Source organism: Python bivittatus, unplaced genomic scaffold (assembly GCF_059951505.1).
Source record: "Python bivittatus isolate LINGU-HERP-01145 unplaced genomic scaffold, Pbiv_v1 ctg000310_np1212, whole genome shotgun sequence".
NCBI lineage: Eukaryota > Metazoa > Chordata > Lepidosauria > Squamata > Pythonidae > Python > Python bivittatus.
The window spans coordinates 2,335,435-2,358,589 of record NW_028277054.1 but is presented as its reverse complement, the minus strand read 5'-3'; the positions used below and the strand labels follow the sequence as shown (position 1 = coordinate 2,358,589).

General features: G+C 50.0%; 2 protein-coding genes across 4 annotated transcripts; both read right to left on the bottom strand.

Moving 5' to 3' along the window:
* Positions 1 to 360: 360 nt before the first annotated feature.
* On the bottom strand, positions 361 to 13,476 carry LOC103054516 (galectin-4). 2 transcript variants are annotated; one of them, XM_015889826.3, is made up of 9 exons: positions 11,045 to 13,476; positions 8,107 to 8,195; positions 7,276 to 7,477; positions 5,983 to 6,117; positions 4,951 to 4,995; positions 3,820 to 3,849; positions 2,533 to 2,621; positions 1,287 to 1,446; positions 361 to 695 (listed from the first exon to the last, which is right to left on the bottom strand). In XM_015889826.3, the coding sequence occupies exons 1-9, from the start codon at positions 11,087 to 11,089 to the stop codon at positions 549 to 551; spliced, it is 942 nt and encodes a 313-aa protein (XP_015745312.1). In that variant the 5' UTR covers positions 11,090 to 13,476; the 3' UTR covers positions 361 to 548. The 2 variants fall into 2 exon arrangements, with proteins under 2 accessions (XP_015745312.1, XP_025028966.1); XM_025173198.2 differs by lacking the exon at positions 4,951 to 4,995.
* A 133-nt stretch (positions 13,477 to 13,609) lies between these two features.
* ECH1 (enoyl-CoA hydratase 1) lies at positions 13,610 to 22,442 on the bottom strand. Of its 2 annotated transcripts, none has more exons than XM_088139811.1 (10): positions 22,366 to 22,442; positions 20,185 to 20,383; positions 19,740 to 19,828; positions 18,972 to 19,096; positions 18,840 to 18,888; positions 17,003 to 17,067; positions 15,878 to 15,948; positions 15,465 to 15,536; positions 14,326 to 14,476; positions 13,610 to 13,996 (listed from the first exon to the last, which is right to left on the bottom strand). In XM_088139811.1, the coding sequence occupies exons 2-10, from the start codon at positions 20,340 to 20,342 to the stop codon at positions 13,892 to 13,894; spliced, it is 885 nt and encodes a 294-aa protein (XP_087995937.1). In that variant the 5' UTR covers positions 20,343 to 20,383; positions 22,366 to 22,442; the 3' UTR covers positions 13,610 to 13,891. The 2 variants fall into 2 exon arrangements, with proteins under 2 accessions (XP_087995937.1, XP_087995936.1); XM_088139810.1 differs by having other exon boundaries at positions 22,279 to 22,433.
* Between the last annotated feature and the right edge of the window lie 713 nt (positions 22,443 to 23,155).

Genomic DNA, 23,155 nt, shown 5'->3' with positions numbered 1-23,155 from the left:
CACACACCTTAAAGTCGCCAAGTTCAAAGAAGGGAATTCTGGGAGTTGAAGTCCACCCATCTTAAAGTTGCCAAGTTCGAAAAAGGGAATTCTGGGAGTTGAAGTCCACCCATCTTAAAGTTGCCGAGTTTGAAAAACACTGGTATAGATAGAATAGAAACCAACCCATGACTCTGTTGAATGCTACCCCTGTGCTTACAGCCAGGAGAAAACAAGAATTAAACCTGTCTCAGGAGACACTCTGCAAGACCACTATGTGGACCCAGCCGTGGGGAACTGGGGTTGCCTTTTTAAATTCCTGAGGAGGTTAACTCCTGCCTTTAAATTTCAGAGGGCAGAAAAGTATACCTGTGGCATTGCTTGACCAAGGTGCTTTATTGAAAATGCTGCTTAATATTCTCTGTTTTTCTTGACTGTCTGATCAATTGGTTAGTTTACTGGAGCTTGTAGGCCGCGCCAATCCAGCAGGACCCGGAGTGTCCCTGCAGACCTTGAGAGAGAGAGGAATGGGGGCCTGTGCCGGGCCGCTCTCTGCCCGCCCCCCACGCTTAGTACTGGATGTAGGAAAGGACCACGTCTCCGTGGATCCGGAGGGTGTCGATCTGTGGGAAATTGTGGTAACGATGGGCGTAGTTGAAGAAGGGCTGGCCATTGGCGTAAACCTTGAATCGGTGGTTGCCGCAGCGGATGGAGAGCTGGGGAGAGAGGAAGGGTGTTAGTGGGGCCGAACCAGCACATCTGGAGCATCTCCAGCCCCCCAGGCAGAAGCGTTCTCAGCCCACGCCATCTGCAGCTTGCATCAAGATCAAAAAGCACCCCCACTACATAAAGGGGTGGGGCTTCGATCAGGGGGTCGCAGCGGCCGCCCTGATTTTTTTTTTTGCTACCCCCCCAAAAGCCCCATGGGCAGTGCGACCCATTTTCCAACAGATAGCTGGAAATGGGATTCTGAATGGCAGTTCCACTCTTCTCCACTAGAGGGGGTATTTATTGTGCCAGCATTCCAGAGGTTCAGATTTCAGCTCCTCAAAGCTGTGCCAGCTGGGAATTATGGGAGATGGAGTCTTACACCTCTGGAAGGCACCACACTAGATCTTCTCTCCAGGCCCCACTGCCTGCCTGCCTTCTCGCTGACCGACCCGCCAGGCTCCTTGCTGGAATCCAGGGGTGTCCGCACAAGCCAGGGAAGTTAGGGGCAAGACATCAATTGCATAGCTGTGGCTGCCATGTTGACCTTTTTGACCTCCTTCCTGCGGACACCCCTGCTGGAATCAAAGCCAACTCACATCAAAGTACTGTCCAGGTTGGAAAGGGTTAAAGGGCAGGTCCCGTTCCTCAGGCCCCCAGCGGCCATTCAGGAAGCTGTTGCGCACCACGGTTCTCTCATCCATGCGCGGATTAATGTGCAGAATGATATCCTGGCCAGCCATAAAATTGATCTGGAACCTTGGAAACATTGAAAAAAGCAGGCATCAAAGACGAGGCTTTTGGATTAAATAAAATCCAATCTCCCCCGCCCCCCACCTTATCCAACAGCAGCCTGCCAGATGCTTCCATGAGTAAAGGGTGAAGGAAAAAACCCCCAGCTCTTGTTCTTTTTCCAAATATTATTATTTGGTAGACTGCTGCTGAATGTGGAAGTTCTGTTTAGCCTTTTAGGCATTTAGGTTATTTATTTATTCATTGCATTTACATCCTGCCACAATCAAAGCCAACTCTCAGTGAGCTACAAACAAATATAGAACAAAAACCCCATATTCAGCAGCAGTCTACCAGTGAATAAACTTTGGAAAAAGGAGCAAGAGCTGGCTTTTTTCCCTTCACCCTTTACTCATGGAAGCATCTTGTTCTGATGAAGAACAGCTGATCCCGCCTTCACGGCGCTCCGTGAATCATGCTTTAAAGCCACCTCCCAAGCCCCCAAACTCTTCAGCACATCGACCCCTTCAAGAAGTTTCAGATTGTTCATCGGCCCCCAAACATTTATGATATGAAAATAATTTAATAAATGCTACTTTAACTAATAATACTACGAATAATAATAATAATAATAATAATAATAATAATAATAATCGCCGCAACAATAATGGATAGTCCCGCAGACCCTGGGGGGTCGACATTGACTGCTTTGGGGAACCCTGTCCTGTGCTAACAGCCTTCGCTGCTTCTTGGGGCCGTGAGTGCCACAGACCACGTTTCTACTGTGTGGCACTGTGCTTCCGCTCCCCTTAAGCTCCGTGTCCCCTGGGCCGGTCCTGTGGACGGGCAGAGTCGACGGGAGAGTCGCAGAAAGGAGATGAACCGGGAAGGGTCTTCGCCCGGCCCTCGGACTGGGGTTGTGCTGTTCCAAAGCCAAACCAGAGTCCTGGCTTTTAACGCGCGGGCAGGGGGCAAGCGAGCTGAAGTGTGTGATGCCAGGGAGACACCGGCAGGGTGGGGCCGGGGCCCTGCAAGGCAGCGATGCCCAGCGGTTACACCGATTCCACTCCTCTGCCCGAATCCCAAAACGGGTGGGGGAAAGAGAGCCGAGACCTGTTTGCGTTCACCGGCACGAAGCCCCGCACTACGATGGTCCTCTTGGCTCCCAGACCTCCGAGAATGCTGCCCGTGTAGGGCACCGGCTGAAATAGAGACAATCCGGGTTACACTTGGGTTGCCCTTCACGCCCCCCTCCCACCGCGCGGCCTGGGCCCTGCTGGCTGGGGGTCAAGGCGAGTTGCAATCCGGTGGGCTTTGGGGCGCCGAGCGGGGGACCCACAGCATGGCACCCAAAGGCAGCTTGTGGGATCTGGCCTTGGGTGGGCTTCTCCTGCCTTCCTGGGCGGTTGCAAGCTTCTCTTCCTTTAACCAGGCAAACCAACGTTTGGCCTCAGAAGGAAGATGCTGGCTGGCTTTGTTTGCTCAGGGTGTGGTCAAAGAAGTCAAGATGGCAGCCTGGCCGGTGCTATCAAAGCCCGGCCTATTTCTTTATGGGCAATGCCCATAAAAAATAGAGGGGTTGTGATGGCGCCAGTGTTGACATTTTGATCGCATCCTGCAGAAACCCCAGGTTTATTGCATCACAAAAGACCGGGTTTATAGATCAAATCATAAACCTTGGTTCCAACAGCTGGTTTCTTAGCCATACCCTAAACCCAAAGCAAAGAAATCTGTAATCATTTAACAGAATATTTGATTCCAGCCACTTTGGGACCAAGATTTGTCTCTTTCTTTCACACCCATCTGCAGATACAACAGTGTGTATCTCCTCTGCTTTTTCACCATGTATGCACAACATGATTAGCAAGTTTAGGATTAACCTTAATTTGCTTGTTTTTCAGGGTGTTGGTTAGTGTACGGTGCAATATATATGTCTTCCTTTCTGCTCTGCCCCACATTGGCACAACGGCCTCCTCCCACCCCAATTTCTCCAATTGCTTGCTCAACTAGAGATTTTCTGAGTCATGGGGGGGCGGGCAGCTTTTAGCGACTAATGCTAGTCTCCTCATTAACCTTAAATAAGCCAACTTTCCCTTAAAGACTTCACTTGCTATTCCTTTTTTTTTTTTTTTAATGACGTATGATTTTAGAGGCATAGTGAACCAAAACCAAGCATTAAGCCCTTGGCAGATTACTTAGTAAAATTTCAAGTTTCTAGTCCTCATTGTCCACCGTGAGCACGATCTAAGCCAAACCCCAGGAAATACAAGGCTCCTTGAATTGCGCCCGAACATGCACATATCCAGACAGACTCCCCACCTCCTGGTTTCTGTCCCTTCCCTCAATTCCGGGCTAAAATAAGGAGAAAAGAGCTGGGTTAGCAAGCTTCTTGATACTTACGGGGTGGTGGACTGCGGGGGCCATCATCATCTGTTGGGAAAGAAATCCAAAGGGGCTGTTAATGACTCCATGTTTTTCTCCTAAATCCCTGGCTGTTTGTCTTTTCCTGGATCTCCCAATTCCGTGGACAAGGCAATGCTGGTTTTAGGGTTCTGAGAAACGGGGCAAGACTTTTCCATTTCCGCTTGCTTGGCACCAGGCCGCTGTCCAAGGGTTCACGGTGGCTGCACAGAGATGCATGCAATAATCTAACGGGGCCGGGGGGGGACTTCAGAGATGGTGCCCACAGCTCCAAAAGACTGTGACCAAGAGCAAGGACCTGCTCACTGGGGTTTTGCTTCCTCGTGGCAAAGTTACTTATCTGTTTATTTAATCAATGTATGTAGTGCCCCCCCCCCCCCGACCTTGCAATTGCAATTCTGGCAGACATTTATTATTTATTTTATTTATTAATCCAATCTGCACAGCCGCCCATCTCACAGAAAAGCAACTTTGGGCGGCCACGCAAGTTTGATGAATAAAACAGAAAATCCAGTGAACTGGCAGTCACTGCATTAACTGTACCCTCCATCATCCCCAGCCAGCATGGTTATTGTGGTCCAGGGCAGCATTTCTCGACCTTGGCTACTTTAAGACGTGGGGACTTCAACTCCCAGAATATCTAAAAGGTAGCCAAGGTTGAAAAACCCTGGTTTAGGGTAATGCACCTGGGGCTAAATCATAAGAGTTCTCCATCCATGTATCCTCTCTCTCTCTCTCTCTCTCTCTCTCATCATCTATCATCATCACCACCCTCCAGCAAGGAAGCCTCAGGGGGTCCCCTTCCATGCCCCCTTTACTTGCTGGTCTTATCCACTGGAGAGATGGGGAGCTAAAATCGGGCATCATGCCCTGAGGATTGGGGGTGTCCAGAGAAGTGAACCCTCAACGTTTTCCTAATTCTGCAGCTGGAAAAACTGAAATTGAACTCAGAACATGGGGCATGTCTGAAACAGCTGCTCCACCCTGGAGGCGGCTGCAAGTTGCTGCAAGATATAGGTCTTTGATTGCTCCGTGGCAGCCAGCATCTTGACTTTTTTGACCTCCAGCCCTGGATGTCTCTGCCCCCCTTTTCTCCTTCTGAGTACTTACAGGAAGATTTTGGGGTGGCCCACATCCAGGGTTCGGCATCGTGCCCTAAAGGACAGGAAGACAACAGTGGCTGGGTTTGTGTGGCACGTTCACCCGGGTCAGTTGAAGCCTTTGTGGGTGCCTTTGAACCCCTTGCTGAACCCAGTTAGTTTTAACCTTGATTAGTTTTTGAGCGTAGCTTAGCCTGTTGCAAATCACTCTATTGCGTGAATGGAGAACCTGGATTAAGTGGGTTACGTTAACCTTGCGGTGCTCAAGAGTGCCAAGACTTGCATCGTGCTACAGAGGCAGAGAAGAAACAGCCACTGCAATCAGTTTGGGTTTGTCACCTCGGTTGTGCAAAATCACAGAAAGAGATTTGCACCGAGCCAAAAATGACACCGTGGCCTTTGACCCGGCCACCTTTGGTAGATGTTTCACAGAAGGTTATCACCCCGTGTCGCCAAGGTTGAGAAACACTGTTTTATGGATATTTGCATGGTGAGAGCAGGACCCCAGCTTGGGGTAAATTTGCTCCTTGTTCAGTTGCTGGTCCTAGGATCATCCTAGCTTATTTTTGCTAGCGTGCGCAGTCACTAAGCCAAGACAAGAGCTACTGAGGACCCACAAGGGCAGCGTTTATTAGCCGTCAAGAAAGGCGTACGAGGAAGAGCGACTGGAGGGGAGAAAGAGAAAGTGGCAGCTTGGGCATTGAAACAGCCCAGAATCAGTTCCCAGAATAGTTATTGTCGGCCTCGCAGGGTAAACCAGAGAGGAATCACAGCCAGATGGGCTAATTCTACTTTGCTGCGATGCTACGTTGACCGAATCTTGCAAGTCTGAAAGTACAATTCTCCCTCCGTCTCCTTTACAGCCCAAGAAACTAGGGGGGTCCCTTCTGGTCCTCTTTCTCCACCCGTTATGCAGCTCTGGGCTATGTCCCCTCTTATCTGACCGTTCCCTCAGCAGCATCTCTTCGCTCCGTCTCCCAAGGTCTTTCCCACAGTCCATCACAGATATTAAGGTGCTGACTTGTCAATATTGAACACTCACCATGTTTCCCATCATTGGTCCTCCCATGACGGTCAGAGACTGCAGCTCCAGGTCTCCCTCAGCACTCACAACCTGCACACATTGTGGGGGGATTCTGTGGCCATAGCTGCAGAAGGGGTTGCTGTTCACCAGGACCTGGCAGAGGGAACAAGGCTCGGTTGGGATCACCCACTTTCTGTACGGGAAAAACCGGTTTATCCTTGCCGGGACCCCACCCCACCCCACCCCTCCGGGGAGGCAAAGCCAAGGCACGATCCATTTTTCAGACGGGGAAAACAGAACACCGCCATCCTTGGTGTGCTCCAGGTCAGCCAAGGTGGGAGAAACCGTTTTGACAATATACTATTGAATTAAAAAAAAAAAAAATCAGAGGTAATTTAGAAGTGCGGCTTCCAAAGCTGGGCAGGGTGGCCATCGAGGGGGTCAAAAAGGTCAAAATGTGTACATGTAAAAAGGGAGAGGGCTTTGTGTATTTATAGCCACCATCTTGACTTTTTTGACTCCCCTCCCCCTGCAGACAACCCTCCTCTCCAGAGACCTCAAGGAGTTGTTATCAAATGACAAATTTTGCCAAAAAGAGGGAAACTATGAAATATGTGCTTGAAAAGAAAAGAATATGATTTTAAGATAATGTGCCTTTTTGGAATGTGCCTTTTGGCACATTGTTCAAAAATCAAGAGTGGTCTCCAACTTATATAAAATGGTGCAAATTACACTGATACCCTGTTTTTTCCCCCCCGGACCAAAAGGTCCTCCCTTCAGTTACAGGTGATCCTCATTTAGCAACTGCCTTGTTTACTGACTGTTTGCAGTTACGAACAATGACGAAACAATAACTTTGCAACCAGTCCTCACATTTGTGACTTTCACAGGTCTGTAAAGCAGTGTTTCTCAATCTCAGCAACTTTAAGATGTATGGACGCCAACTCCCAGAATTCCCCAGCCAGCCCTTGGCGTCCAGCCAAGGCCAGCCAGCCTTTGGCATCCATACATCTTAAAGTTGCTGAGATTGAGAAACTTTGCAGTAAAGTAGAGGAAAGCTGAAGGAAGATCCTAAGCACAATTGCAGTTTCACTTAGCAACCGCTTCACCTAATGACCAAGTTGCCAGTCCCAGTTGTGGTTGCTAAATAAGGACGACCTGTACATCATTTCCATCCCATCTGGAAGATATCAAGTTGGGAAAGTCGATATTAAATGCATTCGCGGCGCATTCCAGACAAACGGTGAATTCTGGGGGTGGAACGCAGAGACACGTGCACCCCTCCAAGAAGCCTCTGTCGCACGCACCAACCTGGTATCCTGCATCATTGACAATGAAGATGACCTCGAAATGCTGCCCCTTTTTGAAGGGCATCCCGTGATGCTCTTCCTTTCCCCACTTGCCCCCCTGATATGTGTTGAGCACAACTTTGTCCCTCCCGTCAAAGCGAGGGTTGAAGTGGAAGGCGATGTCGTGGCCCTCATGCTGGCCACAGGCAAAGTTCACCCGGAATCTGGAAGAGAGAGAGGAAAAAAAGAGGAGGAAAATTAAAAGGGAGGTGCAAGAACCTCAGAGTGGAGCTCTGCCCCCCTCCATAATCCGTAGGATGTTGTTTTTTTGTTTGAAGAGTTCCTAGAATCAAGTTCCTAGCCCTCATGGCTTAGTTGGAGTTGGAAGGAGCAGGAAGTGGAACTATCTGAAGAACCAAGAAAGGCTTTTAGGGGCCAGAGCAAAAACTCTACCCAAGGCTTGGAATCACATGAGCAGAGACTGTCCATTTCTTTGCTGGGTTTGCACACAAATGCAACCATGCCAGAATTCTGGGATAATCTTGGTGCAGAATTTGGATTATATAAACTACTCTTAACTTCTTCTTCTTCTTCTTCTTCTTCTTCTTCTTCTTCTTCTTCTTCTTCTTCTTCTTCTTCTTCTTCTTCTTCTTCTTCTTCTTCTTCTTCTTCTTCTTCTTCTTCTTCTTCTTCTTCTTCTTCTTCTTCCTCCTCCTCCTCCTCCTCCTCACCATCATCATCATCACCATCATCATCATCATCATCATCATCATCATCATCATCATCATCATCTTCAATCATTTTGAGTAAGGTACCATCTTGCCCTTCCTGTGAGCCCCCAAAGGTGTGTTACCTGTTGGTGTGTTTGGGCACTGTGCCTTGCACATATACAGACATCCCAGGGCGGAGTCCACCGGGGACAGGCTGATGGTAAGGGAGGGTCTGGAAGACAGAAAATGATGAACCAGACCAAAGATCAGAAATCTAGTTATCATCTCAAGGCACCACTCCACATACCGAAACTGCAACGGTTCTTAAAACACACCCAGAGACAAGTTTCTAGCCCCTTTGATGAAAAACCATGTTTGGTCATTGCGTGGCTAGTAGCATCAATTCAGAAGATACAAAAACATGGCTGAAAAAAGCCACATAGTGGCCAGGGGTGTCCTCAGGGGGTGGTCAAAAAAGCCAGAATGGTGGCTACCACAGTGCAGTGAAGTTCTGCCTGTTGTCTTAGGTGCCACAAAAAACAGGTGGAGCTTCAACTGCACCACCGTTTCCACCATCCTGACTTTTTTGACCACCCTTGGAGGACACCCCTGGTAATGGCCATGACTTTACTGCCAAAGACAACGTTGACTTTCAGACTAGCCAACGGCAACCTGTGCCTTGCATCAACCTTTCCGTGGGGCTTCCACAGATCAAACGGAGATCTAGCGAGAGGGCCTCTGCTAATGACTAATCCTCTGCTAATGATTAATCCACCGAACGTGGCAGGGGAGTGAAGGCGTGGAGGAAGCATCAGAACTGCAGCCATGGACCGGTTCTGCTTTTATCTCTACGGGCTGATCGGGAGATTGAGCAAGCCTGGCCGGACGCCAGCACCTTATCAGATCTCTCCATGCACAGGAGGAACTACTGTACTGAGGACAGCAGAAATGTTGCAAGTGCCAACTGGGTCAGGCTGGTGAGGCCAGGATGGCATCTGCCTTTTCCTCTGCATTTCTGGAGCTTTTATAGGAGAACCCTGTTTCATCTGCAGGTGGGTGGGGTGGCTGCTGCAACCCTAACAGCACACACTGGGTGGGAGGAATTGCGTTAAAAAAAGGGGGAACCTCAAAAGAGTGTGGGAAGTTTGGCCCATTTAGTGAGAAATATTTTCATTTCTTCCAATAGAAGAGAATCGCTGTAGCTCAGGACTGAACTGTGGAGTTCTTGGTGGCCTCTGAGTTTGGTGGTTGGCTTGCAAGATTCAGACTAGCAAGATTCTGCCACCGTAAAAGTAGCATTAGCATCGTGACTTTGGTTTCCTAATCTGGCCTATTTCAAAGGGCTGACATCAATCTTGCAGGTCTGAATGCGCCTCCCTCCTCCCTTCCTTTATCTACAAGAGAACTAGGAAGAGTCTTGTCTGAGACGCTTTCTCAAATTACATTTCTGCCCCAGACTCAGATTTCTCTTATCACATTGTCTTGGTTGCAGCCCTTCCTCCTGTGCCTCAAGGTAATTCCTACAGCTCATTACAGAAGGTGTTTTCCCCCCAGACCATCCTATGCAAGAGCTTCCTCCATCCAGCAAATATATTGATTGATTGATTGATTGATTGAGCCTTCAAGTCAGCATTGACTCCTGGTGACTGTCTGGACTAGTCCCTGCAGTTTTCTTGGCAAGATTTCAGAAGTTTTTGCCATTGCCTCCTTCCCAGGGCTGAGAGAGAGGGACTGGCCCAAGGTCACCCAGCTGGCTTCATGCCTAAAGCAGCACTAGAACTCAGGTCTCCCGGTTTCTAGCCTGGTGCCTTCACCACTACATCAAACTGGCTCTCTTCCATCCAGCAAAGCACAGCACTTAATTGCACTTCAATTAAGGAGCAAATAATTTAATTTTAAAGGGGGAAGATACTCTGAATGGCTTATCCTTGAAATTGTTGAATGTTTTTTCTCAAACCCTCTCTAGACTGGGAAGAAAAAAAAAGTGTGAGGTTACAATCCCCTAAGGCAACCTTTCAGAGGCGGGTATCCGTGCCACCGGACAAGTTTGGTAGAAGTCACCCCACCTTTATTGCTTGGGAGCAGCTTTGAACTTCTCCAGCTGGAAGAAAATCTTCTCCATAAAGGAGGCAGAAAGAAGAGTGGGGACAACAGGATCATTAGAGAAATATTCCCTAATCTGGAGTGGATTGATTTGGGGTTATGCTCAACCTCCTTGACTGAAAAAGGACCGCCAAACTTTACTGTAAGTTGAAGTTCATTTGTTGTTCTTTTAACCTCCTCCTCTCCAAATATTTTAAAGGGGGATTTGATTATTTTTATGGCTGTGTAGAAAGGCTCGAGGCAGTTCAGACTGGCCAGGTGTTCTGGGCACGTGAGGCCAAACCCCGCAGGAGGGGAAGTTCAGGGCTGCCGAGTTCCTGAACGACTGAGCGGATGGCCATTTTTCTCCCAGATGAGACGGATTCTTAAGGTAGAATATAGTAAGGTTTTTTTTAAATACAATTTTTATTAAAGATTTTTACATCGATAAAAGATAGAAGTGAAAAAAATAAAGTTAGGGAAAGGAAAAAGAGAGAAAAGTGCAGAGAACAGTAGAAATAGAAAGACAAGAAAGAAAAAGATAATTAAAGATCTGTACGGCCATTACAAACTTATTATCCCAAGAGAAGAGAATACCCATAACTCAGGTTTGAACAGGGGAGTCCTTGGTGCTCCCTGACTTAAAGCAAACCACCAAGCTCAGAGCATACCTAGAACTTCACAAACTTATTATCCCTCCCTTCTGCTCCACTCTCAACCCTTTTTTCCATCAGCGAATCCAGAAATCCCCATTTCACTTTTTTTCCATTTTCAGCAGAAAGCCCATAAAAGGCTTCTGGTCTTTCATAAAAGTGCTTGTTGTTTTATCCCTGACCAAACAGGTCAGTGGTGCCATTTCTGCTCATTCTCCCCTCTTTACACTCTGTTCCTCCACTGTGGGCATGTCAGTATTTCTCCAGCGTCGTGCGTATAATAACCTTGCTGGAAGAATAGGGTAAGGCGTAAGGACCAGCCAAGACAGGTGGGAGACACACTTACCGGGTTATAAACTGGCATGTAGCCAGGTGCCGGGGTGTAAGCCATGTTGATGCTGCAGTCCTTTAGAGCTACCGGTCCAGACCAAACACCAATGCGAGAACTTAAGCACAAAATGTATTGCTTTTATAGGGCAAGGAAAAAAGGGTGGAGCACAGGGGAGGTGGCACCAGCCCACCTGTCCTCACAGGTAGAGGCCACACCATTCACCAATGGCATTGCCACCTCAGCACCTCCTGGACAAGGTAGGGAAGTCCTGTGGGCCTTTCCTGTCCCATGGAAAGCCCCCCACCCAGCCCAACCTTCCTTAACCTGGTGCTTCCAACATGTTGGACTGCAAGTTCCAGAACTCTCACCCAGCCCCGGACCACTCAGGACAGGAAAATGGGAGCTCACCCCTGGGGGAAGCTATAGTAACAGATCCAAAGTAAACTTACGCTACGCATAAACTAAGCAGAGTATTTGACCAGAAAATTTAATCTAATCTGGACTTGCAAGATCTTACGACTTCCCCACCTCATCCAGCAGATCTTATGACCGAAAGGGTCCGTTGAATGAGGTCAAATTTAACTCCGTACCAGCTCAGGAGGTTATCAGTTGTGTGGATGTAGTAGTGAAAAGGGGGGGAAATCTTTGCCTAGGCACAGAGGTTGCTGTTCTTTCAGTGCTCTTCCCCTACAACTGTGTTCCACCATGGAAACAGATTGTAGAGGACACAGGGAATGGCCTTGAAGGAAGGAGGAAGATGTCAGCCTTGCGAGGTAGTCCAGACAAGAAGCACACCCAAAAGTACTAGCTTTAACTTTACTGCAAGGTTACATGATAGTACAACTCTCCTCCCTTGCTTTTACAGTCCAAGAAACTAGGGAGGGTCCCTTCTGAGATGTCTGCCATGCCCCCATTTTGCTTCTGAGCTTCTGCAAGCTCAGCTGCCTCTTATTTGACCGTTGCCTAGTCTGTGACTCTTCCTCCTGTCTCCCAAGGTCATTCCCACATACCATTACAGGAGAGCCACTACCAAGACGCTGGTCAGATAAGAGGGGCTTGAGCCCAAGCCAAGAAAGTAATGTGAGAAAACGTTTCAGACAAGCCTCACCTAGTTCACACAAAGATAAAATGAGGGAGGGGGAAGCACAGATTTGCATGATTCTGTGACAATAAAAGTAGTCCTGACTTATAGGGCACTGGTTTCTTAGTCTGATCTACCTTGCAGGGCTGACGGGTTGAGTTCATTCTTGGATTTCATCCACATTTTCCCACCAACGCAGGGGCAGGCAAGGGCGTTCTGTCTAGGCTGAAAGACAATGTCCTCACCGCTTGTATTTCTGCCTGAGCTTTACCAAGGAACAGTCACTCGGTGGACCCTGAAACGGAGATGTGTCTAGCCAGGCAAGAAAGCAAACGCTGCTCAGTTGGTCCTATCGGCAGGAAATCAGCACCATAAAAATTCTAACTGGGGCACTGATTAGGGTAATGGGTGGGTGTGCTGTCTGCAGAGGCTGAGGCAGGGAGTGGCACTGGAGGGGGTGGTCAGCAATTAACTCTGCAGGTTTAGTGGGGGGGGTATGCCTGGCTGAACAAGCTGACAGAGCTCTGGGGAAACCAACGCGGGATGCAGAGGGCCAGGCAGCTCGGTTAATTGGGACAGAGGGCACGATGGTGTTGGGGAGGGGTGAAGGCATGAGCGGATGACTCGGAATTTGCAACTACACCCTGCCAGTTGGACTCTGACCCATGAGAGAGTACAAATGACATGATGGAGCAAGACAGAAGGGCACTCGGGGATAGCAGCAGCAGCAGCAGCAGCAGCAGCAGCAGCAGCAGCAGCAGCAGCAGCCGCCGCCAGGGCACAGCTGTAAAGCGTGTATTTTCTCAAACGGCCCGGATTTCTCTTAAACCGAACCGCAGAATCGCTTTGCTGTTGCTGCTGACCTCCACGCTGCTCTTGCAATCAAGATTATGCCCCGGGGGGTCTGGGCTCCATTTCTAAAGTTAGCCCCAAGCCTACCAACCCCACGTTTCACTTCCTGGGCGCTAACCCTGCTCTGACAGAGAGGGGCAAGTAAAGGACAATAAATTAGAATTGCTGTCTGCCTGCAGGGTGGAGGAGGAGAGCTGGGTTATCTTACAGCGATAAAAAAAATCAGGGGGCCTGCTTTCCGCCTAGCACATTTTACTAAAAAAAATCTGCCTTTGAATAAAAGGTGCTAGTTGGAAAAAGTGCTGGTAACCTCCCGATTTTTGAGCTTCAGCTCCCCAAAACTTCTGCTTTTAAATAAAATGTGCTAGTCAGAAAACGTGTTACCAGACTCCTCCTGATTTTTTTTTCTGCCTGCAGTAGAAAAGAAGAGGGTTCCCCATTTCTTTTCCCTTTTCTGGATGACCTTCCATCACATTGTATGTATGTATGTATGTATGTATGTATGTATGTATGTATGTGTGTGTGTGTGTATGTATGTATGTGTAAAATATACATATATATATATATATTTTAAAGCATGTTGTTGGGCTTTTTTGGAACAGCAGTTGATACATAAGAAACAAAATAGAGAACCAAGGTAGCCACTGTCACATAATTAAAACCATATTTAATCTTTGTTAAAATCAGGTTTTTGGCAATAGTTAAACATGAATTATGCTCTTCTGCTGCTAACCTGCATGCTTGGGAAAAAGCACTCTGTTTCCAAGCGCCCCTAAAGAATTGGCCCGTGGGCTGGAAGGGACGGGTGGGCAGTGGGGTGATTCAAAGGCACTTGTTCCTGCTGCCTTGCTGGCTGCTGGGATCCAGGCTTAGCCCCCTGCAAAGCAAGAGAGCGATCCCTTTGCTTCGGGTCGGGCACTGGCGGCCATCTATAATTTGGAGTAGACCACCTGCTTGGGGGTCTTGTTCTCCATAGCAGCTTGGGCGGACTTGATGATGTCTTCGGTTTGAAGCATGCTCATATTCCAGGCAGCCTGAAGGAGAGACGGTGAGAGTCAGAAGGCAGGAAGGAGTTCGAGAAAGTGGCTCTCCCCTGCTCTCCCCAGTGTCGCTCTCGCACCTCAGCCCTCTTCCCTGACGTCTGCAAAGCCCCAACCCTCTTGGCCTTCTGCAAGGCCGTGAAGACCTGCCTTGTCCCCCCAAGCACCGGGGCCAGGAAGAAAGTGGGGTGCATGGTGCACGCTGCAACTGCCTGGAGCATCCCGGGATCTTCCCTGATGCTTTTCTGTTATGTGGCGTTCAGCCACAGACCTTCCCATGTGCACGCCACAAGCTCCCCGTATTAAGAAGACCCACCACTCACCATGTACTTCAGGCCTTCGGGCACCGAATGGTCCCTGGAGTAGAGGAGGTTGATTTTGGTGCCTTGCACAGCAACTGGACTCTTGCTCGCAATTTCGGTGGCCAGATCAAAGGCGCTCTGCAACATGGTCTCCCGATCTCGGAACACGCGGCTGGGGGAGAAAGAGGATGATGCGCCCCAAGCCAGAGGAATTTCTGAGATCTTGGCAGCTTCCTCCGGCCCAAGAATGCAAGTGTTGGGTTTGGGGGTTTCACAGGAATGGCATTCCAATGCGTCTGGAAGGCGCCAGGCAGGGAAATGGCTGCATTTGGGGCCAGACAATCCTACTTTTCTTTTTCAGCCCAAAGGGAGTGGGAGAAAAACCACAGTCTTGCTCGACCATCTAGCTCAATGCTTCTCAACCTTAGCAACTTTAAGAGGTGTGGACTTCAACTCCCAGAATTCCCCAGCCAGCAAAGCTGATGAAATTAATACATGCCCCCTGGTCGCAGATGCTTCTGCAGGTGACAGCACTCGCCCAACCTCGTCTGGTCTTGAAAGCTAAGCAGGGGTTAGGCCTGGTTAGTTCCTGGAAGACAAAACAGCCAGGAAATTCCCCGGGGCTACAGATTAGACGGGCAAGTCCAAGACAATCTTGGGAGAATGCAAGGCAAACCAGTTCTGCGGATGCGTCCGTGAAACCATCTGGAACGCACTCGATTGGGGGAGGGGGTGTCTTTTGCAAGGGGGCAGGAAAACTCAGATAATATTTACTGTTTCATGTTTTTTAAGATGGGGGCTCCTAGAAAGGACCTTGTGGCGTGACTGCAGTTATAGAGGGGAGAGTTCTTGGCCCTTTGGCATCTGGGGGCCACGTTACCACCTGTAGGGAAGGAAGGGGCCATGTTGGGGACGGGGTGATAAAGCGGACATGATCAGATGAGGCATGTGAATGGGCCAGAATTTTTAGCATTTTGTGGTCAGAGACCAGGGCATGTTCTCTTCAACTATTCTCATTCTATTGGAGAATATGCTTTCCAGCTTCTTGCCTCAACGAGGTGGGAAATCAAGGGGCTGGTTGGACAAGGAGGCTCTCTGAGTGGAAGCACAAGATTGAGGACCTTCTGCAGCCCCCATCCTCGGCTTCGAGACAGACCCACCTGACGAGGCCGCAGCTCTCCGCCTCTGGGGCCATCACCTTTCTGGCAGTGAAAGCCAGCTCGTTCACTAGGCTGGAGAGAGAGAACATAAACAGTGGGGGTAAGAGAGATCTCAATCCGGAGAAGAGTAGGCAGGCTTTTTTGGGGGCCAGCAGTCTGTCCGTCCCCCCGACTGTATTTGGGGAATCAACCTGGGATCCCCCTTCCAGCACATGAGGCTGGCTTCATGGGGGCTCCTGAATATCCCAAATCTCTGACATGGCTCGTCTGAGCAAACTGCAGGCTGGGCATTCCTGACTCTCTTCGAGCAGAGATCGACTCAAAGCTGCCACTATCCAAAGCAGGGGAAACCGTGGCTCCTTTTTTTGCGCGACGAGGAAGGGCGCCGAGCTGAAAGGAAGCGACGCTCTCACCTCCGATTTCCAATGATCCGTGGCAAACGCTGTAACGTGCCAACGTCGGCGGCCAGCCCAATGTCCACTTCCTGAAGGAAGAAGAACAGGGAGAAGGTTGTCCGGGGAGAGGCATCCATGGAGCTGAGGTTTACTCAAAAGGATGATACGGGCCCTGAGATATCACGGCACCAGCCACGTGCCTTAAATACTTGGAAGAAACTTTGCAATGCAAGGACGAAGGGAGAAGTTGGTGTTTGCCAACTTCCACCTGGGTAAACTCATGTCTGGCCAGTTTATGGACTGAAATAAACACACGTAGGGTTATTTGTGCATGTGCACGTGTGTATGAGAGAGAAAGAGCAACACAGAGAGACAGAGACCAAGGAAGGGAGTATCGGTAGTCCCTGGTTAAGAATGCCCAGTTTAAGGATGACCCATAGTTCAGAACGGAGCCTATTGTAGCAAAATTCAAGTTAAATGCACAGTGATTCGAGTTAAACACACAATGGTTTGAGTTCATTACACAATACTAGTTATACTAGTGTTTCTCAACCTTGGCAACTTTAAGATGGGTGGACTTCAGCTCCCAGAATTCCCCAGCCAGCAAAGCTGAAGTCCACCCATCTTAAAGTTGCCAAGGTTGAGAAATACTGACTTAGACAGAATTATACAATACAATTATACAATACAAAGCAGAATTATACAATACAAAGCTGGCTGGGGAATTCTGGGAGCTGAAGTCCACCCATCTTAAAGTTGCCAAGGTTGAGAAATACTGACTTAGACAGAATTATACAATAATACTGTTCTGGCTTACATACCAATTCGACTTAAGGACAGACCTTGGGAACAGGCCTTCTGTCTTCAGCCTTAGATTGTTCATTCTCTTGGACTCTCCTTCCCCTTTTTTTAGAAATGCTTTTAAACTGATGTTTTATGTATTTATATATATTTATGTTTTTAATGTTCGGTGTGAGTCGCCCAGAGTTCCCCCATTGGGGGGAGATGGGCGGGTGAGAAATTTAATAAATAATAATAACTCGTTCTTAAACTGGGGACCCCCTGTATACGTGTGTTTGTTAGCATCGTTGATGCTTCTTAAGTAGATGTTTCTAGAGTAAAAATGTGTCACTGCAAACCCACCTTAACCTGGAACCAAGCGTCTTGGGTACAGTAGCGAATATCGCAAGCCGAAATGAGATCCATGCCTGCAAAGGGACAAGATCAAGAGTCTAGTTCATGCTTGTTTAATGGGTTTTATACCCTCTTATCCCACCTTTCTTCCAGTAGAGCAACCTCGACAGAAGGAGGGGCCAGACTCCTATCTCAGCCTACACGACCCAGCTTCAAGCAAGATCCTACATTACTTGTCCTCTGGCCACCCCGAGGGAGTCAGGGGTTACGACAGCCCCTATTTGTGATTCGTGGAAAAAGACTCAACACCCCATAGTGCTGCAACATCCAGTGGGACTGGCCTTTTTAAATAGCTAAGATCGATGGCTAGGCAGGGGATGTCTAAGAGATAGGGCTCCCTTCTTCCACTGGCAGAAAAAAATGCCTCCCCAAAGGCATTGGCGCGTCAGCCAGGAAGACAGCGTCCTCTTCTGGCCAGAACTCCCTGTGTTTACTCAGAGAGTAAATGACAGCAGAACCCGATCCGGCCAGAAATCCCACAGCATTCCCAGAGTTTGCCTGTGCTTCTCGGTAAAGAGATAAAGAGATGCAGCTGTGTGAATTCAGTAATGCAGTTATAGGATCAGCTGAATCAGGTGAAAGACTGTATTCTTATGCAAAGCAAGATCATACTGTTTAGCTTCTGCAATTCCAAAGTTGCAGAATTTGGAGTTTTGCAGTTTCCAGAGCTGACTCATGCAATTGTCAGGGCTGAAAAATTCAGTTTGCTTGAAGGATGGATGCCTGTGAGATCCTTGGGATCAGTTTATGAGGCAAAATGAGTGCCTCAAACCCTGCAGAGGCTTACACTGTCCCTTTCCGCCCTTAAGCATCTGAATCCCTCCCAAGCCAGCTCCTGGCCCCACCCTCTTTGGGAGGGCAACCCTCGACACGCTGCCAACTGGCAGAAGCTGTCCATTTCTGTCCTGAATCACCACTGTAGGCCAATTCTTGGAGAAATCACCAACCAAACCAAGAGACCTCGGACCTCCTCCACTACGTAATTTATTTATATCATTTCTACACAATCACACCATGCATACTAGGAAGAAAAGAAGCAGGCCAGTCCAGCAATGTATTCTGCCATAATTCCAACTAAATCAGCACATTTTTGTTTCTCACCGTTCTGACATGGGAAATGCATGTCAAGGTCTTCAGAACAGATTCTGTACCTAAAACAACTAACCGTCCGCCCTTAAAAGCCAGGGGAAAACAAACAAGGAATGATATATTCCCTCCTAGCTTTGTGAACCAAAGTCCTTGACCCCTCACCTCCAAACTATTAATGCAGGTGTGTTTGGAGAGGGGTTAAAAACGTCAAGATGGTGGCCACGATCATACCATTAAACTCCCCTCATCTTTTACATGCGCTGCACACAGCATGGCCACTCATCTTGTCTTTTTTGAACCTCATCTGCATGGACACCTTTGAGTGACCTCAGCCATGCAAAGGTTACCCGCTAAACAACTTGATATCTTTAATCCTGCAAGAGATATCATTTGCTAATGTTCATTCTCTCCTCTTATTTATACATCCACAATGCCATCCTTTAACTTGAAATCCACAATGGTGGGCCGAGCACTTACGTCAACAAAAAATCAGCCAAGGGTGCCGATTATTAATAGAACCAATTCCAGGAACTGGTGGGACATCAAGTTACAGCATTGTTTCTCAACCATGGCAACTTTAAGCTGGGTGGACTTCAACTCTCAGAATTCTGGGAGTTGAAGTCCACCCAGCTTAAAGTTGCCATGGTTGAGAAACACTGAGTTACAGGTTCAGCCACGCGTGAGTTACGGAGCTCACCTCCTCCAATGCAGGCCCCGTGAACGGCAGCAATGATGGGCTTGGGACACTGAAAAGCAGAGACGCCGTTAGTTGTGGACGGAAGTGATTTGTTGGCACAGCTGCCCAACTACAGTCCCTCAGCCCATGCACCTTCTCTAGGACTGTGAACGACTCCTGATAGTCTCGGATCTTCTTACGGATGTTCCAAGCCTTCCGGGCCACGTCGTCACCTTCTGCCATCACGAACACACTGCCCATCTCCATGAGGTCGATGCCTGTAGAAGGGCAGGGATGAAGAACCACAGGAGTGGCTGTGGCCCTCCAGGCTCAACCCGCCCATTCATTCTAAGCCATGCTATGCCTGGCTCCTCTCAGCTGACTAAGCCACAACGGGCTACTTTATTTAATTGTGCTACTTTAGTTAAATGCATTCTTTAATTCCTGAAAAGAAGGAGGCCAAACATGAGGCCTGGAGACCATCTGGCCCTGGAGTTCTCTCCAAAGCTGGTGGGACCAAAATTTTGGATCCCATTTTGCTACTTGATGGACTCAGCAGCCTGAGCAAAATTACAACCTTGTCTTGCAGGTGTTAAAAAGTACCCATGTTTCTCCTTAAAACCCTGCTCCGGAAGCTTTGGAAGGGGGCTGTGCAAACCTGCCCTAAACATGGTTTAGAGTATAAACTGCAAGGGCTGGCTTCTCCAACTTGCAAAACTAAGCCAAAAGGAACTTAGCACGACTTCCAGCATGCCATGTGAAAGACCTCTGAATTCTGACAGTGCTGAAAGTTTGATATGGAATCCTATCTAGGAAAAAGATTCCAAGAGATCCGGGTCTACACCAGCCGGCCCCTTGCTAGATTTTCCTGATCTAGAGAGGAGAAGGACTCCCAGCGGCTACGATGTCTCTTCTCCCTACCTGAAGTGAACACTTTCCCAGCACCCGATAGCACCACTGCGTGGCATTCCGAGTCCTGGGCGATCTTGTTGAAGCACTCAACCATCTCTCTATAACAAGACAAGACCGTATCAGACTGAGATGCTCGGAGACCTGAGTTGGCAGGCAGCTAGCTTAGATTTTTCACAAACACCCCTGAAACAGTGTAATGACGGAAGGCGTTTTCCTGTGACCCACTGAAGGCACACGACCAATAGGGCAAGGCCGCCCTCCCTGAATCTGCCCTGGTTCAGCCTCATGAACAAAGGAGAATCCCATTTTTAGTTCGGCTACTTCCGAACGTGTGGACGAGCACGCGTTCGAAGCGAAGCCAAACCTCCCTAAATTCTCCCACCCTGCAGCCCAGGCCCCCTTCTGTCCCTGTGACTCCCACCCCGGGTGCAAATGAAGCATGGCTTCGTGCTACCTCCAAAAGGCGACATTCATGGCATTCCTTTTCTCAGGACGGTTCAGCTCCACATGGAGCACCTTCTCGCGCGCCCGTTCCAACTTCAAGGTCTCATAACTGGGCAAGGAATTCAGCTGCTGCTGTGGCTGCTGCTGCTGCTGCAGCTTTGATGTCATGATCCTGAGGCCGCGGCAGGAAGCAGGACGAACTGAGAGATCTGGGAGGAGAAGTGGAGTATTAGCAGCAGCGGGCAAAGCTCTGCCCTGACTGGAAGTCCTTGAGCTGGGCTCAGCCGTAAAGTCCGTGCATGCAGGCAGAAAGGTGAGGTTGGGCAGAGCTTTGGGTGCCCTCAGTTAAGCAGGGTCACCTAGCGGGACCTCGGGAAAGGCCTCCCCCCAGAGATCAGGAGGGCTCCGACCCTGTGAGGATCAGGAAGCTACTGAAGACTTGGTTCTCCTCCCAGGCTTTGGGCAAGATGATGGTTGAGCTTCGGTTGTGTAGATGTTTAATTTATATATTTGTCCTTGGGATGTTCATGACTTTTTTATTGTTGTATTATTTGCCGCCTGGGATCATTAGGAGTTGGGCAACCTCTACAGCAGTGTTTCTCAACCTTGGCAACTTTAAGATAGGTGGACTTCAACTCCCAGAATTCCCCAGCCAGCCCTGGGGAATTCTGGGAGTTGAAGTCCACCTATCTTAAAGTTGCCAAGGTTGAGAAACACTGCTTTAAATTGCATAAGAAACAAACATACGTTGAGTCCCTCGTGACTCCAGTGGGGCTGCCTGAAACTCTGAAATCAAGTGTTAGAGGCCTGAGTTAATGTCAGGGTCATGCGAAGCCCCCTCCCGGCTCTAAGCCTTGGTTCTAGCCGGGCCCCTCTCCCCCCGGCTCAGCCACAGGAGCTTCCTGGGAGACTTAACGAATCCCAAAGCTTTGGTGACTTTGCCAAGATTCTCACAGGAGCACGACGGGACCTACCTACCTTCTTGCTCCTCAAAACACCCCTTTTTTTCCTGGGCGGCACCTAGAACTACCTCAAATCCTGGGAAATGGAACTGCCGTGGTCGGAACACCCCGAAGGAGAGGCGGGCAGGCTTGACGGCTAGAAGCTGAAGGACTCTGCGGCCTAATTCCAAAGTCCCCGTGCACGAGATCTGCTTGTGCCCTCGGGGAGAACGCGGTGGCCTTCCTCGGCAGGTCCGCACGGCTGCCGAGCCCAGCCCCGCGCACTCCCTGCCCGTCTGCAGGCGCCAGAGGTCCCAACGCTGCACTTTCCTGGGAAAACATCCCGCCTCGCCTGTTTTGCAACCCCGCCGCAGGCAAAGAGATTAAGCGAGCAACTGACGATAGATAAATGACTCTCCCAGCCGGCTCGCCAACAGGAGAGGGGTGCAGGCGGCATGCACCTCGTGCAGAAAAGCACAGGTGGGAAGAGCGGGACGGGCAGGAAAGGAAGCAGCACGCAGGGAAAGCAGGAGGGGGGCGGGGGGGCAGGTGCCAAGAAGGCTCTGCCGCTCGGAGGGGGTGCAAAAAGCCAGCGGGGGGGCACTTTCCTGGGGTTTGGCCAAAGCGAGTTTGTGGGTGGATCTAAGAAACCTGGCTGGGGATTTGGGGGCGACGAACTCGGGGCAGGCCGAGAGCTTTGCAGAGAGGGCAAAGGATGGGGAGAGAGGATCCCCACCCTCCCCACCGCCCCCCGAAGCTGAAGGGCTGCAAGGCAGGTGGGGGGCGACCCTGCTCCACCCCACCCCACCCCACCCCAGGCAAGCTCGGCAGGGCGCCGGCGAGGGGGACGCCTCTGCCACGGTGGCCCCCCCCGAGATGGGGCCCTCCAGAGCAAACCCGCTTCTCCCCAGCCGGCTGAGGATGATGGGCACTGAAGTCCAACGCCTTGGGGGGCTGCGCGTCTGGCTGGGGTTAGGAGGGGGGAGCTACGGGGGGTCAGGGGCAGGAAAAGGGGGGCGGGGGCAGGAAAGGGTTTAGGAGGGGGGTCAGGAAGAGAAGCGGGGGGTGTTGGGACCCCGGGAGGGAGTCGACGGGGGGCAGCGGCTCAAAGCGGAGGGAAGGAGCGAGTGGGGACTGGGGAGGAGGGGAGGCAGCCCACTCACGCCTCCGCAGCAGCCCCCCGAGGACCCCCACCGCCGCCATGGGGCTCCGCTCTCCGAACGCAGCCGAAGGAGAAGCGGCGGACGCACCAGTGAGCGGCTGGGCTAGACGGTCTTCGCCCTTCAGGTCACCGCCTCTCCGCCCCTATAGCCGCCCTCGACCGCCCCCTCCTGGCGGAAGTGGCGCGCTGGGGCGGGGATTGACGCGCCGGCCGCGGCGAGGAGCGTCCGCCCGCAGCCTTCGCCAGCGTGGCCGGGAGGGGCCTGCTGGGAGTTGTAGTCCACCTCGAAAAAAGCAGGCCGGCGCACGGATCGTCCTTCGACTCCAGCGTTTCTGAACCTCGGCCACTCTAAGACCCCCTTGCTGGCCGGGGAATTCCGGGGTTGAAGTCCACACGTATGAAAGTTGCCGAGGTTCAAGAAACACTGTTCTAACCCAATAAAATACCGGAAGCTCAGTGGAGGGAGCAGGGCTGTCCCGAGAAAGAACACCCTGGTTTCCCCATGTGGATCAAGGGGAGGCCTTTCAGCAGCTCTTCCGTTGGGTAAAAGTTTATAGGCCAGAGTCAAGAACAGCCCCCCCCCCAAAAAAGCATTTTTATCTTCTTAAGTTTCAGGCAAAGAGATGACAGCTCTCAGCCATCCACAAGATTGTGATTTCCAAAATTTTTAACCCCGTCTTAAAGTTGCCAAGGTTGAGGAACCCTGCTTTAGTAGTATCTCCCTGCTCCCTATTTTAGTTAACTTGTTAAATTATAAAGCCACCCAGCATACAAGAAAGCAGGGGAAAAGAGTGGAGGGTTTGCATAAAATTACTGTTCAACGGTAGCCCCCTTTTTAATTTAGCCTGGTCTTCCGTGGAGCCAAGGCAAGAGACCAA

Bases quoted from the DNA above. Each gene is read 5' to 3' on its own strand.
- LOC103054516 (XM_015889826.3), bottom strand. From the start codon at position 11,089: ATGGCTTACACCCCGGCACCTGGCTACATGCCAGTTTATAACCCG. The intron at 6,118-7,275 runs GTTGGTGCGTGC...TCCCTCTGCCAG, and splicing joins TCAATGATGCAGGATACCAG to GTCCTGGTGAACAGCAACCC. The intron at 3,850-4,950 runs GTAAGTACTCAG...CTTTCCCAACAG, and splicing joins GGCCACCCCAAAATCTTCCT to ATGATGATGGCCCCCGCAGT.
- ECH1 (XM_088139810.1), bottom strand. From the start codon at position 22,318: ATGGCGGCGGTGGGGGTCCTCGGGGGGCTGCTGCGGAGGC. The intron at 17,068-18,839 runs GTGAGCTCCGTA...GTCCCTTTGCAG, and splicing joins CGGGGCCTGCATTGGAGGAG to GCATGGATCTCATTTCGGCT. The intron at 15,537-15,877 runs GTGAGAGCGTCG...CTCTCTCTCCAG, and splicing joins CGGATCATTGGAAATCGGAG to CCTAGTGAACGAGCTGGCTT.